Here is a 16,265-nt window from a genome sequence, read left to right as displayed (position 1 = left end):
TCCTAAACAATAAAGACTCAGAGGTGGACCAAGATTAAACCAAATCACAGCTATGCTTGCAGAAAGAAAGAAGGAACTAATAAGAGGAGCGGGATGGATGTGAGACCATATATAAGGACTTAATAAAAGCCGTTATCATTAACAAGCACCTTGTGAAAAACAACAACTTGATGGTTTCACTTAAAAGTTTAACTTAAAATAGCCAATAATCAAAGAACACTAAACAGATACTTGCCATTTTCAGAAAACAAAATATAATCTATCTGCTTCCACAATGAAAGATCACAGAAAATAAGATATCTCTAAGCAAATCAACCACTTCAATGGATATAAACTAGACATTTTTCACTACAAAAATATTAGATTCCTAAAGAAGGTGTTTGATTTACGTAACCAATTCTCGATTACTAAATCAGAATTTCTTTTGGATGACAGTAGACAGACGTTTATGTTTATGGAAAACACAGAGAGGGCAAGAGTGTAAAGATATTAACAAATATTACATCATAATTAAGGCCAATATCTATTGGTTTAAGAAAATAAGCTGTATTCAAGTATTTTGTAAGAGTCATTTATATATTTGAAAACATAATTAAAATATAAATCAAGCCTTAGCAACTTGATCCACTGCTGCCTTAAGTAACTAATACCAAAACAATTCTGATCAAAACTTGAAATGAAACTTCCACTAGCCAGTAACTGTAAATATCTAAAAGTCATACAACTCATTTTGCTTGAAAATACAAGATATATTTACACTACCTCCAGATGATTTTTCCTCAGTCATCCTAATTAATAAAGTCTTAACATATGACCATTCTCTTTTGTTAAAACGATGAGAAAATTTGGCATTTAGGTATGCAGTAATACTTGGGACACTGCCCAAGCTAAAACAAAAATCATTAAAGGCACAGGTTAAACAAGTATTTTATGAAGAAAATTTCATTTAACCGAAGAGAGACAGGAAAAATTGGACTGATTTTTCATGTAAACTCCTGGGTGTTTTTCTGAATGTTTTGATAATAAGCAAGTTTGTGAAAGATCCTCTATAGCCTATTCATCCATTGTTGCTGTGGTATACTCTATAAATATTAATCATGTTCACAGATGAAAAAGAATCCATCTTTATCAAGAAGAGTGCTATCTAAATTTTGAGAAGATTAAATGTGTTGATAAAAAACTAAGCAATGGAGCTTCCCTGGTGGCGCAGTGGTTGAGAGTCTGCCTGCCAATGCAGGGGACACGGGTTCGAGCCCTGGTCTGGGAAGATCTCACATGCCACGGAGCAACTGGGCCCGTGATACACAACTACTGAGCCTGTGCGTCTAGAGCCTGTGCTCTGCAACAAGAGAGGCCACGATAGTGAGAGGCCCGCGCACCGCGATGAGGAGTGGCCCCCACTTGCCGCAACTAGAGAAAGCCCTAGCACAGAAATGAAGACCCAACATAGCAATCAATCAATAAATAAATCTTAAAAAAAAAAATTAAGCAATGAAACATTTCCTCAATTAAAACTTATAAAAATTTAAATGATAGGTTTTTAAAAATTATTTTGACATGAGAATATTAGCATAAAATCAGCCAAAGTTACATGGAACTGATTAGAATTACGGCTTGGGGACAGATCAGCATCAGGTTATAAGATCATGGTCATTTAGTGAGTTTAACTGAAGCAACCAACAGCATCATAGCAAAATCTGTGACTTTGAATATTGGTACACTGTTTTTAAACCATAATTAAGATGACTTGCTATTTAGTCAATCTAGCAATAAAAAGAAGATAAATAAAATATATTAAAATTAGCTTGATGCAATGGGGAAAAAATTAGTATATTTACCTTTACTTAGTGACGTCTGCCACGGGTATTTCTTCTTTATTTTGTTACAAATGTGTTTGTCTGTCTGTATGTATGAGTGAGTGCATGTGTGCATAAAATCTTTGTTTCCTTCTCTCTTATAAGTCCTTATCATGTAACATAAGATGTATTGACTTTATATCATAGTATTTAAGTATTGTTAACTTTACATCATAGTATTTGATTTATGGGGTATTAAGGAGAAGAGTAAACACTACCCAAGGACTTTGCATCCTTTTCTGGGAAAAGGGTTTGTTTGTTTTCATTGTACGCAGGATCATTATGTCATGTTAGGCAGAAGTATGACCTTGTTACTGTCTTTACTCGGAGGCTGAGTATGGTTTAAGGAGATGTATACGGGTGTCAAGTTGACAAGGAATGGACCTGTGATGGTTAATTTTCCATGTCAACTTGCAAACCCATGACATCCAGATATTTGGTCAAACATTACACTAGACATTTCTGTGAAGGTATTTTTTAGATGGAATTAACATTTAAATCATTAGTCTTTGAGTTAAAGCAGATTACTTTCTTAATGTTGGTAGACCTCATCCGATCAGTTGAAGGCCTTAGCAGAAAAAAGACTGACCTCCCCTGAGGAAGGGGAATTCTGCCAGCAGTTGGCTTTCAGACTTGAGCTGTTGCATCAACCTTTCCCTGCATCTCCAGCCTGCTGGGCTTACCCTGCGGATTTTGGACTTGCCAGCTTCCACAATCACGGAAGCCAATTCCTTAAAATAAACCTCTCTCTCAATACCCAGATACACAAACACACACACACACACCCTATTGGCTCTTTTTCTCTGGAGAACCCTCACTAATACATAGCCCTATAGTTAAGAGTGTGGGTTCTGAATCCAGATTACTTGGGTTCACTCCTAACTCTACTCTAAACCAGTTGGGCCTCAGTCTTCTCATCTATAAAAGGGGATAATAAATATTAGCCCTTAACCTCACGGGATTACTTTGAGAATTAAATAAATTTTATACATGGAAACTGTTTAGAAAAAGCATGCTCTATATGTTGGACATTGAGTTCTAAAAACTCAATAAATATTAACTATGATTTCCAAGCTTCTTCTAATATAGCTAGTAAAGTTGCAGTTAGTCTTAGAAAACACAAATGGCGTGAATAAATAGAATTTTTTTAGAAAAAATATACGAGGAAAACTGCAACATACAGGTTTTCAAAATACTCATTTCTTGAATGGAATATCAATAACGAACATTTGAAAATCGCTGAAGTGAAGTACACCCTGCTTTATACAATAGCTGTGTTCTTAAAAACACACCTGCCAATAAAACACATAAATAATCAAATAATATGAAACTATTGATATGTTATAATCTCATAAGTACTTTAAACTTGGTTTCTAACTGTTAATAGTTCTTAACATTTTGCCTCTATATTTATAGCCTTCACTTGGCCTCTATATATTTCTTCTATTTCTCTCATCCTTCCTGCTCAATACCCACATATACCCTTGCCCTATAATTTCACCTCCTTTCCCTGCAATTCTCTATCAAGTGTATATTGTTTGTGTTTTTATTTATTGTATTTTGTTTTTGTCAGAAGAAAGCCTAGCTGAACATTTATGTCCTTTTGGCTTGAGGAAAACTCTGTAACACTGACACAAAAGCTGAAAACTATAAAGAAATAAAAATGACAGAAATTAATACTTAAATATCAAGTGCCTGATATATGTCAAAAAAGACCACAAAGAAAAATTAATGTAGAAAGAACACTTCTTACATACTGTCAAGTATTTAATGGAAATAATAATACTGATTTTTTCTTCTTCTTTCTTTCTTTATTTTTTAACATCTTTATTGGAGTATAATTGCTTTACAATGGTGTGTTAGTTTCTGCTGTATAACAAAGTGAATCAGCTACATATATGAATAATACTGATTGCTATTCTACAATGTTTTACACTTTACATTACACATCCACACAACTTATTCCCTACTAACTTCATAACAATCCTACAAAGAAGTTAGAAAGCAAGTTTTTCAGCATAGGCACTAAGGACAGGTAATTCTCTGCTGTGGGTCACTGCCCTGTTGAGTAGCACCCCTGGTCTTTACCAACCTCCACACTCACTCACATTGTAACAATCAGACATCTCCAGACATTGCCAAAAGTCCCTGGGGGACAGAATCATCACCAGTTGAAAACCACTGCCAGAAAGAAATAGTATCTTCTTTTTTTATAAGCTGGGTGAAACTCAGTGAAGTTGATTGACTTGCCCAAATACACTCCTCCTCTGAATGACCTAGAAACCTGACAGTTATAGGACACTGCCATGAATGCTTTGGGTAAAACACTAACTGCCATCAAATAAATCGACTGTGATTTTTCTATGCCAACCATCTTCTATTACAGACATGTCTGAACTCACTTTCTTCTCAGCTAATTCAGTCATGATTTCTTCATGGCTTCTTTCTTCCTCCAAACGGAAAACATGCCATTATAAATTTCAAGTTAGAAATACACATTATGAAAATTTACGTAAGTGCAAAACATATTTACACAGTGCATGCCTCGGTTTTTTTTCAAAGCAGTTTCTATCTTAGTTTGTGCAAGATTTATGAAGCAAGCTATTGCTCTTATTAATCTGGTGGCTAATATACCATCCAACCTTTATGATCTGCCTCTATCAGACACATATGAAACACTGAAAACATTCTCTTTTTATAGAAGCATCATAGCAGGAAACCTAGTCATATACTGGGAGGTAAAAGTAGAGCTGAAGACACTTTGATTATCTGACCAAAAATACTTCCAAGAGACTTAAGCTTTCATTGAAGCTTTGTGAGTTTGCTCAATGATCTGACAGTGTGTGGTCTTATTCAGCGCAATAAATAGCAATTCTTTCTTTCACGTTATCATCCTTTCCCCATGTCTGAAAAAATACTAGATTCTCATATTAATAATTCTAAACACAAACACGTCAAACGATTAATCAACCACTAAGCAGTGTTCTACCTCTTTTCAAACCATTTCTCAACAACAAAAAGGAAAAACGGAATTGTATCGTGAAATGCATTGCCATCTGTGTGCAGGCTGATAAGATGAAAAGAGAATATTTGAATGTCAGAGGAACATAGTTACAAACCATACCTTCCATGACATACACCAGCGACCCCACATCTCCTTCTTTGATGATGCAACTGTCTTTGCCGTACTCCACTGGGTACATACAGTCCACAATCTCTTGGATCTGCGACAGCTCCAAGTTCTTCATAAAGTCATTGTCAAGGATGGCTTCCTTTATAAGATCCTTGGACCTATGGTAAGAGAGGGAAGATTTACTGGCAGAGCTGACAAGCGCTTTCACAGTTCGCAGCAGAGCCAGATAGCATTCAGGCACACTACAAAGGCATTTTCGTGTTAGGAAGCCAATAATTTCCTGACAGACCTGAGAACAAAGTAATTCCATGGCAGCAGGAAAGACATTAAGAAATTTTCCTTTAAGTAAAATATAATTTCATGAATATGGGACCGACAAACAAGCAAAACCATACAATTCCATTTTGTTTTAGGATGTTTTTTAACCCAAAGATCACGGGCAAACTGATGGACAAACATTGTAAATTGAAGCTTGCAACTTAGTTAAAGAATGAATAGGAACAAAATACAACAAAATGTTATAGAAGAAACACTATTATTACTATGTTTATATATTATAAAAGAATATCAGGATGTATTGTACGATACACAATTACAGTAAAACACAATTTGTTTACTTATTTTTTTGTGTGCCTCTTCTACTAGACTTTATGCTCTGTGAGGGCAGGGATCATTTTTAGCTTTTTCTCTACTATACGCCCAGTGTCTACTACAATGCCAGTTACAGTATAGGTGCTCAAGAAATATGTTGGATTTAAAAAAATAGTAAAGAATTGGAGACTTAATTAGCTGTTTGGAAAAACTGGTGTAAATGTGACAGTTCTTTATCCATACCTCATGCTTCTTTAGAGAATATTTATTTCTTCAAGCAGCTTAAATTGAGGTAACTAGGCAGATAAAACTGTATTGAACAAGATGTTTTAAACACAATATGGTTTACACATGGGATTAAACAGGTAGTCAGCAGGAAAAATATTTACAAATTCTATAATTGAGATTCAGTGGTTAACAGGGAAGTTTTGCAGAACTAGAAATACGGTGATCATTTGATTCTCCGGGATAAGAAGTTCCAAATAAATTCCTAAGGATACAAAACTCAAAGGAAAGAGAAACTGAGAAATATTTTGTCAGGAGTTGTACAATCAGAGTACTGTCAGATAAGTCAGAAACTGGATAAGACAAAAGCAAAGTCCTTAGCAACACAGAGCGTAAGCAACACATTTGGAATTTCATGTTAAAAGTCTTAATTTGAAAGCATCTGACTACAAGCTGGTCCTTGTCCACATTTGCTTAACGAGTGGCTTTCAGGGAAGTGACCTGCAGTAGTGAATATTGACTACGGCATTAGCACTCCTCAATTCTTCCTGTTGTCTCTTCTAGACCTCAGTCTAACTGACCTAGCCTTCTCACATTATGTTTTGTAATGATTTGGTTTTAAGTAGTAAAAAGGTATACATAAAAAATTAAAACAATATAAAATTTATCAACGTGAAAAATATACCTAGAATGGACGGTTATGATGCAATTAAATTGTTTATGAAGAGTGTTAACAGCATGGAAAAAATCTTATACTATTTTTAAGTGAAAAAGCATGAAACAGAATTGTTTCTAGAACACAAAAGCATGTGTGTGTGAAATGTAAAGAAAACAGGCTTTCGAATTAGATATATCTGGGTCCCAATCCTAGTCCTGTCATGTATTAAAACCTTGAGCAGGTTGTTTTACTTTTCTGAATTTCCACTAACTTGGAAAAAATATCTGCATTACCATGCTCATAGCAGAATTATTTGCAGTAGCCAAGACATGAAAACAACCTAAGCATCCACTGATGGATGAATGGATAAAGTAGTTGTGGCATGTATATATATAGATAGATAGATAGATAGATAGATAGATATAGATATAAATATAGATACACAATGGAATATTATTCAGCCATAAAAAATGAGAAAATCCTACCATTTGTAACTACACAGATGAATCTTGAAGGCATTATGCTAAGTGAAATAAATCAGACAGAGAAAGACAAATACTGTATGATCTCACTCTATGTGGAATCTAATTTTTAAAAAAACTCATAGAAAAAAGAGATCAGACTTGTGGTTACCAGAGGCGGTGTGGCGAGGCGGGTGGGGGGGGAATCTGAGGAAGGTGGTCAAAAGGTACAAACTTCCAGTTATAAGATAAATAAGTACTAGTGACATAATGTACAAAATAATGACTATAGTTAACATTACTGTATGATACAAAGGAAAGTTGTTAAGAGAGTAGATCCTAAGAATTTTCATCACAAGGATAATTATTTGAATTTTCTTTTTCTTTTTATCTATATGAGATGATGGAAGTTAACTAAACTTACTGTGGTAATCACTTCCCAATATAGGTAAATCAAACCATCATGCTGTACACTTCAAATTTATATGGTGATGAATATCAATTATTTCTCAATAAAACTGGAAAAAATATGTGAAGACTGGTAAAAATATAATGTTACTTTGAGTAAATGGTGGGTGAAAAGGTGGTGGTAGTAACTGCAGTTGCAGTAATAGGAAGAGTAGTAATAGAGTATACAGTCATGACTTGAAACAGTATCAGAAGGAAATAAAATGCTGGCATTGGTTGCCTTTGGTGACAGAATTATATTTTTTCTTTCTACTTTTCTCTATAAAATTTTCTAGAATGGGCATGCTTTTTTACATGGAAAAAACTCTTTAATTTCAAAGGCAGTTTATGAAAAGTGACTCTGCTATAAGGAAAAATAAAAATAATAATCTATTTCTCATTTAAATAATGACTTAGATACTTAATATTGGTTGACCGTTATTGACATATTCAATACTACTCTTTTCAATAAATTCCCTTTCACATGGCCTGTGTCTAAATACTAATGGCAGGAATTTTCACCTATTAAACAGATGGTGAGGGATGGCCAGTGGTTAAGAACTTCAGAGTCTTCGGAATAGACTCTATTTAAAAAGTCCTGTTTGTGAGACTTTTACTTTAGTTTGATAGGACTATTTAACTGTATGTTTCTTTTAATTTTTTTTTTTTAATTCTGGCTTGCTAAAACTTTATTTTTCCTGAGGCAAAGAGTTGTTTCCCTTGAGTATTCAACACAAGATGCAAAACTTTGTCCCCATATATGATTTTCATAAAATCTCCTTTCTTAATTATCTTTACCATTCCTGACCTCGAGAATACCAGTAGCAACTTCGTAGTGACTCCTGAGATCTACTGTTCTACTAATGATCTACTTTTCCAAATAACAGGACTTATGTGGTCTTTAAGAAATTAATTTTAATCACATTGCATAATATTCTCTTTACTACATATTCCTTTATTTTCATTGAGTCAGAGAGTAAGGCCATCAATGGGTTCATATTTTTTAATATAATAAAAACTGGATATTATCAGTCCCAGAATCCCAACTTGTTTAGCTACAGATGATATCTTATCCTTTGGTAAATAATAATAGTGCTCCATTAAAATCTAAGTCCTAGAAATGCTGCAACATTAAAAATAAAGCCCTCTTCCAAGAAGATAATTAGCTACATCCAAAGATAATTGAAGAAAGCCACTTTCTCTCTTCTCATAAACGGTACAACTAACCTGTTTTATAAAGATATCAGAAAAGATGACATAACACAATCTTACACAATCCCTTAAAATTTTCCAACTTTTCCAAGTGCTTATCACAAACTGGAGGGGAGGGGGGAATTTCAGGATGCTCTTACTTCTCCAATTTCATTTTAAATGGAGGACATTCAATGTCAAGTCCCTGAAGAAACAAACTGGAGGCTTTCAAACATGCCTTTGTGTTACTTTAAAACAAACTGAGAAATATAGGACCTACGTCTAATCATATATCCCTTCACAGAGATATTGTCCAATGACATTTGCCTCTGAAACATCCCGAATAATCCCTCTCTGCCTTCACAGAGTAGTGTAACTCAAAAATGTTCTTGTCAGTGAGTAATATTTAAAGCCCTGCCTCTTCGTGTAATTTTCCTTTAAGTCATTTCCCATTGAAGGCTCAAAATCTTAGGGCAACTCTCATTAGTGTCCACTTGCTCCAACATTATAAAGCATAATCAATCAGAGTCTCCACCTAACTCTTCTTGGAATCTTTTCCTTTCCCTAAAGAAATAGTCTAACACACTCACTGTAACTAAGACATGACGCTACATATGAGATCAGTTGAGTTGTGTTATCAGTATGAGAGCTGAGGAGAGCTGCTAGCGCAAGTTCCAGAAGGTGGCTATCTGCCCTAACCCAAGTATAGAGCTTAAGAACATTTTGCAAGAATTCAGCAGGCTGACCTGAAAGGCATAAGAAGCAAATACAAAGATCTTGATTTTTTATCCTTCCTGTCTGCTTCTGTGTACAAATAATCTATTTTAAAACAAAAACAAAAACAACTTTTTCTTCCATGCCCAAAATTTGTGACATTTTAATGCAAACAACCGTAAAACTAACTTGGTTATTTCGAGTTGGCCCTACTGATTTGTCATCATCCAATTGTCAGTCTCTGAAATATTGGCTATATATAATGGTGAGCTGCTAAATGCACTCTCCAGGAAAAAAAGAAAAAAAGCCCTGGTTTGTAGTGTTTGCCAATTTCCATGGTATAAATACTCCCACTATAGCCAATTTCAAACTACTAATGTAAAGTCAACCTGCTTGCAAAAAATTCCTGAAAATTTAACAAGCAGTTCTTATACGAGCCAGTACGTTGGCTCCAACACATCAGATATAGATTCTTTTTCTAACACCCTAAGAATTTACTGTGCCTTAGTTTATGAATGCTAAAACTAACATGATGATTCTTTCCTTCCTTAAAAATTTTATTAGGTGGTATAATATCCCCAGATAACTTTATGCCAGGATTAGCAACAGGTCTTCCAAAATTTCAATTTTAAGAAAATGAATTGGAGAGCCCACTTCCCCATTTACTTATTGCAGAGAAAGTTCCTGAATAGACTCAAAGACTAATTGTCTTTCTACACAATCTTAGATAAAAATGGGCAATTCTGAGGTGAGCATAGGGAAATATACAGCTACTTCTCTAACAAGAGAGATGACATTATTCACTATTAATAAACAAAGCCTCATTAGTTTTCTCGACATTAATAAAAGGCTATTCTACATTGTGGTTATCATGTAGTAGCTTGCAATATCTATGTAGCACTAGTGTTATTTCAAAGAGTGGGGAACGCTGTTTCAGACCGAAGTGTCAGGAAGGCTTCTCTGAGCTGAGGACTGCATGATAATAGGATCCAACCAAGCAAAGATCACGGAGAAGAGCATTCTGGGTAAAAGAAAAAACACATACAAAGGTCCGGAGGTTGGAAGGAACTTGATCTGTCCAATCGGTTCAGGAAGGAGACCTGTGTGGCTGAGGCAGAGAGAGAGCTAGAAGGAAAGGGAAAGGAGAATGACATTGCAAAGGGAAGCAGGAATCAGGTCTCATACGGCCTTGAAGGCTGTGGTAAAGAGTTTTATTTCATTCTAAAGCCTTAAGAATACAGTGAAGGGTTGAATATAAGAAGAGGTATGACTTACAGGTAATATACCTGACATAAGGAATAAATAATATAAATTTACTTTAAAATGTTACTGAGTTCATAGAGGCTTCTGTCATATTTCATCACTTAACACATACTAAAAGCATCACTTATTATCCTATTAATGAGTTCTTATAACTGAACCTCTCGGGAACCACTGTCTCACAACTCTTACATTTACCTGAACTTCAAATCACCGACTCTCATGCAACTTTTGCATGTTAGAAGAGAACGCGGTCTCATCTCCAATTTCCAGCTATCTCCAGTGGCATAAAAGCAATTCACTCTCCCTTCACAGCCTCTCTTTAGATTAGTTTCCCCCTGAACACATACCAAGCAATCGTAAATATGCTCAAAACAGCCATGGCCAGAAATGTGAGAATTAATATCTGATCTCTTCATTCAACAAAGACTGCTAGGCACTTTAAAAAATAGTCGAAATTATTACTAAGAATGGAAATCAGCTAAAGCAATTTAAAAATGGTTTACAAAATTTCTATAATCAACTTTTTGACTGAAAAAAACTCTCACTAAATCTTTCTAGCTCTCAAAGGTCAGTCTTAGGCTCAAATGTCAGGAGAAGCAGTAAATGCACTTTCAAGGTCCTTAACCTACAGTAGAGTATCTTCAGTTGGCAGCTCAGAAATCCAAACCCGCACTGGTAATTCATGGCTCTTTTACGCAGATACAGTAATTGCAGGGCCCCTTAAAAGCGTCTAATTCCAGGCGTCACTGTGGCAAGATAACTCCATCTACATACTGTGAAATATTCAATGAATCATCTAGAAATAAGAAAAACTCATGGAGTAGTCCTCTCACTGCCCCAACTGTTGCGATTCTGCCCAAACAGTAGGTCCTATTTCTAGCCTAACAGCTTTCCTGAGTGAACTCTGTAGGTACAGAGCTAAGAAATATCAACCAGCCCACATTTTTTTAAAGATAAAATTTAATCCTGCAAAGCTATTGGCCAATTGAGATATTTCCTCAAAACTGAAAATCAGTTTTCAACAGGTTTCAGACGAGATTTTCACATCAACAAACTCTGCTATAGCTATCCCAATCTTATCACAAAAAGTCATGAAGAAATCAAGACTCCTTGCAGCATTCACACCTATAATGAGTATATGATACAAAACAGGTGAATCACTGGGACAAAATATATGATAGCAACATAGTTCTTAGGTGGTCAATGATATTAATCTTTTGTCTATTACATGGGTCGCAAATAATTCCCAGTTGCCATTTCTCTTCTTTTTTTCTGTAGTACTAAAATAGATGAGTATCTAAATGAAATTTAGATATTATAACTCTAAAGATAAATGATGATTTGGGTCAAGGAGAAGATGGCTAATCCATAAAGTATTTGTTTGCTGATGTATCACTTAAGCCTTCTTTTTAACTAATACTTTTATTTTATTCTCATTGACTAGGAATGATGCTAAGTAGCTCTTGAAATCACTCGTTAGATGTTAACAAATGAAGCAACTTGTATTAATGAAAGAAAAAGAAGATATTGCTCTTTGCAGGTGTTCATCAACTTCCAAAAAAATCAATATTCAAGTCTCCCATTCAACTACTGCAGTCATTCAGTGCTCCAGAGAGGCATTTAACAGTTACTTCACACTAGTGAGCCTAACTCAAAATAGAGCAGTCTCCAAGAGCCCAGATCAAACTCCTGTCCTATAAGCTCCTCTTTCATATCACTGAAGAAGAACTGTGGGGTTTCATCGAAGAACTGTAAACAGCTTTCCATGAGAACAATGACCATAAGAATTCCAGGAGAATAAGACTACACACATTACATTCCAGAATGTAAGAACCATGTGGCTGGATCTGTTATGAATTAACTCTATTTTTGAAGTCAGAGATCTAAACTGCAAAACAAAAACAGAGCAATGATGGAGAAGAAAACATTTGGCATATATTTATATGTCTAATTTCAATTCGACATTTCAAAGCAATTTCTTTTTTATCTTTCAAAGCACACAAACAATTGAGATCTCTTAGCATTCATTTGTTCCCAATAAGGTCAACACGGTCACACTATGAACATCCATTAAGTTCCTCATCACCCAGGGTGACCCTGCCTGCGGGGAATAGATTGGGAGCCATGATGTTTTGTCTAGCCCTTTGAAACCCAATAGCTCACGTCATCAGCATGTGTTATGCACTGTCATTTCAATTATTGTAATGGCTTGATTTTAAAATTGATCATTAAAGACATCATTTTAAAAAAATTCTCTTATTCAGTTGCTTCTCAGATTTAATCTCTGAGATAAATTACCTTTCATTTTAAATTACCTTACATTTGTCTGAATTCAGCATGAGGAAAATAACATGTTTCTCTACCAACCCCCCAAGCCCTAAATGTGTATACTTTCTCTTGGCTGAAAATTATGAGTTGGGTCATTCATCACTTCCTCTAGTGATGCTTCCAGAAAATGAGAGCCAAATTTAGCCTTGTTACAGTGACCTACAGGTCTTAGGAAGGCAGATCTTCTACTTTGATGAACTTGGTTCAATTTCTTCTTCAAACAGCTTAGTTTGCATTAGGCTTTAATACATTAGAATACATTCAATACATTATACTTTGAGTCTGCCTGAAGGGAGATGGCATATATACTGAAAAATCTTTTAAATAACTAAAATTTAAAAACCAAACAATCATGCCCCTAGTTCTGAAAGCTCTGAAGTTTCAAGGCTTCTTAACCAAAGTGAAAAAATTAACCAATAATGACAACATGAGTCATCACCATAATAATAGTACTAATACCACTACAACTAATATTTATTAAGGGGTTACTCCACGTTCTGCAATGAAAAGCCACCCCTCATGTAAGTCTCACAATGACTTGCTAAGTTTGCTATCATGGAACTGAGGCTCAGAGCAGTTATGTAGTCTACCCAATATTGCACAGCCAGTACGTGACAGGTAGATGCAAGATTTAAAGATCAACCTGTTTGACTTCCGAGCCACACTCTACTAGATCATTTGACTTATAAGAACACAATACTTAATTGTATTCATAATTTGAATAAATTATCCCAATTATAAAATCTAAAAGCAAATATTCTTCTCACTTATCTCTAATTCTGCAAAAGTAAAAATGCTATGCTTGGATAGTATGACCTTTTATCTGCAGAGAGCATTTCATGCTTTTAAAACAATTCCACATCTAACATTTCATTCTATTATTGCCAAAAACCTGTGCAGTAGGTAGAACAGAGGTTACTATTATTCCTATTTGACAGATAAGAAAACAGAGACACAACAGGCTAGATGCTGCCAAGTTCAAGTAAGAGATTAAAGCAGAACTCAGGTCTACTGCCTACGAGCATGAAATAAACACTGTTCTGACCTTCCTTCATTACACGCACTTTCATATTTTCTCTGTGTCTCTTGATGCCTTTTTTTCTCTTTGTCTCTCTGTCACTTTAGCTCTGTCTCTCTGTCTTTCACATACCTTTAGCCATTTTAATGTTTAAACTCTCTTGGACAAAGACTCAACAAATCCACTGCACCAGTATCAGCAGGGAACTCCGGCCATTTGACAATAATTCTACGGTTTTAAAAATTCTGTGATGGTTCATTCAGAACGATTCCCTTTCTGATCTAATTCATTCTTCACATTACAGAAGTTTAAGCATGTCTTGTAGCTTTTACAGAGAGATACCCTCTCACATAGAAACACCTCTTGAATTCAGCAATGTAATTCAACTTGTTTTGATTCCAGTGTGTTCACACATTTGTTCTCTCCTCTCTATCTTGAGCACACACCCTTTCTCTCTCTCTCTCCTTTCCTTCCTACAGACCCTGCCTCAGATGGACTTGATATACATATGGAGGGGAAAAAAGTACACAAAAATTTACTGTTATTTTGGGTAAATATCTGTATTTGAATTCAAAATAAAAAGGAAGCTCTCATTATGCTTATAGGATAAAAAATATAATATTCCAAGAAAAACTGCAAAGTCACCATTTTGTAACTAATGTAATTAATGATCTGTAACATATATATATTTGAGAAGTCTGAATATAAGAATCTAAACATCAAATGCTTTCTATATATGTATTGATATTTTTACAATAGATATCTAAAATATAGAATTTATAAACTTAACAAAACATTAGCATAATGGATTATACATTATGATCTAATGAGTTAGCTATCTCAAATTTTTACTGAAGAAGACAGAGGGGGTAGGATAAAAGGGAGGAAGGGAAGAAGGAAGATAAATAAATGTTATTTTATAATTTGAATCCATTATCTATCATCTTGTACCATGCTGCCCTTTAATGATCTGTCCCTTTCAGTGGCAAAGAGTTAATATTTATTGTATTTCCAACATGACAATTCTAGGTTCAAATTTAACCACTGCACATAAATACAAGCAAAAGTGATTGATGGGTTTAAAATACAACAATAATTATCCACAAAGTGATTTTTTTTCAGTGATCTTAAAGTCTTTTATTTTATGCACATATTTTTACAAAATAGGGTAATACTATATAACATGGCTTTTCTCTAAATAGCTTCTAACAAACACTTTTCAAAACCAATAGAAATTTGTCATTATTTGTAAGGAATGTTCCTTTGTGTGAGATGTGCGCTAATCAAACTCCTACTCTTGGAAACTTAGTTTGTTCCCAGTTTTAATGAGCATGCACTTTGATCCTATGATCCTACTTTGAGGAATACATCCCACAAAGGTAAAGCACTGGTTTCTAAAAGTGTATCTACAGAGACATTTATTGTAATATTATTGACAATAGAATAATTGCTAGAAACAACCTGGATGTTCACCAATAGGGGAGTGATTGAATAATTTATAGCACATTTGTACTATGAAATTTTGGACTGCTATTAAGAATGAGAATGGATCAATATTATTTGTAAAAATGACCATGGTATATTGTTAAGTGAAAAGTAGATCACAGGCTAATTGTATAACATAATTTTATTTTTTCATTTTTGAATTTTATTTATTTTTTTATACAGCAGGTTCTTATTAGTCATCAATTTTATACACATCAGTATATACATGTCAATCCCAATTGCCCAATTCATCACACCACCAACACCACCACCCCCACCGCTTTCCCCCCTTGGTGTCCATATGTTTGTTCTCTACATCTGTGTCTCCACTTCTGCCCTGCAAACCGGTTCATCTATACCATTATTCTAGGTTCCACATACATGCATTAATATATGATATTTGTTTTTCTCTTTCTGACTTACTTCACTCTGTATGACAGTTTCTAGATCCATCCACGTCTCAACAAATGACCCAATTTCGTTCCTTTTTATGGCTGAGTAATATTCCATTGTATATATGTACCACAACTTCTTTATCCATTCGTCTGCTGATGGGCATTTAGGTTGCTTCCATGACCTGGCTATTGTAAATAGTGCTGCAATGAACGTTGGGGTGCATGTGTCTTTTTGAATTATGGTTTTCTCTGGGTATACACCCAGTAGTGGGATTGCTGGATCATATGGTAATTCTATTTTTAGTTTTTTAAGAAATCTCCATACTGTTCTCCATAGTGGCTGTATCAATTTACATTCCCACCAACAGTGCGAGAGGGTTCCCTTTTCTCCACAACCTCTCCAGCATTTGTTGTTTGTACATTTTCTGATGATGCCCATTCTAACTGGTGTGAGGTGATGCCTCATTGTAGTTTTGATTTGCATTTCTCTAATAATTAGT

General features: G+C 34.8%; 1 protein-coding gene across 2 annotated transcripts in view; it reads right to left on the bottom strand.

Moving 5' to 3' along the window:
- PRKG1 (protein kinase cGMP-dependent 1) overlaps positions 1-16,265 on the bottom strand; it is a 1,231,781-nt gene that overhangs the window by 1,064,540 nt on the left and 150,976 nt on the right. For both annotated transcript variants that reach the window (XM_059899096.1, XM_059899095.1), the window contains exon 2: positions 4,981-5,147. In XM_059899096.1, coding sequence (XP_059755079.1) covers positions 4,981-5,147 — 167 coding nt within the window. The remainder of the gene's footprint in view (positions 1-4,980; positions 5,148-16,265) is intronic.

Source organism: Balaenoptera ricei, chromosome 16 (assembly GCF_028023285.1).
Source record: "Balaenoptera ricei isolate mBalRic1 chromosome 16, mBalRic1.hap2, whole genome shotgun sequence".
Lineage (NCBI taxonomy): Eukaryota > Metazoa > Chordata > Mammalia > Artiodactyla > Balaenopteridae > Balaenoptera > Balaenoptera ricei.
This window is presented reverse-complemented; position numbering and strand designations above follow the sequence as displayed.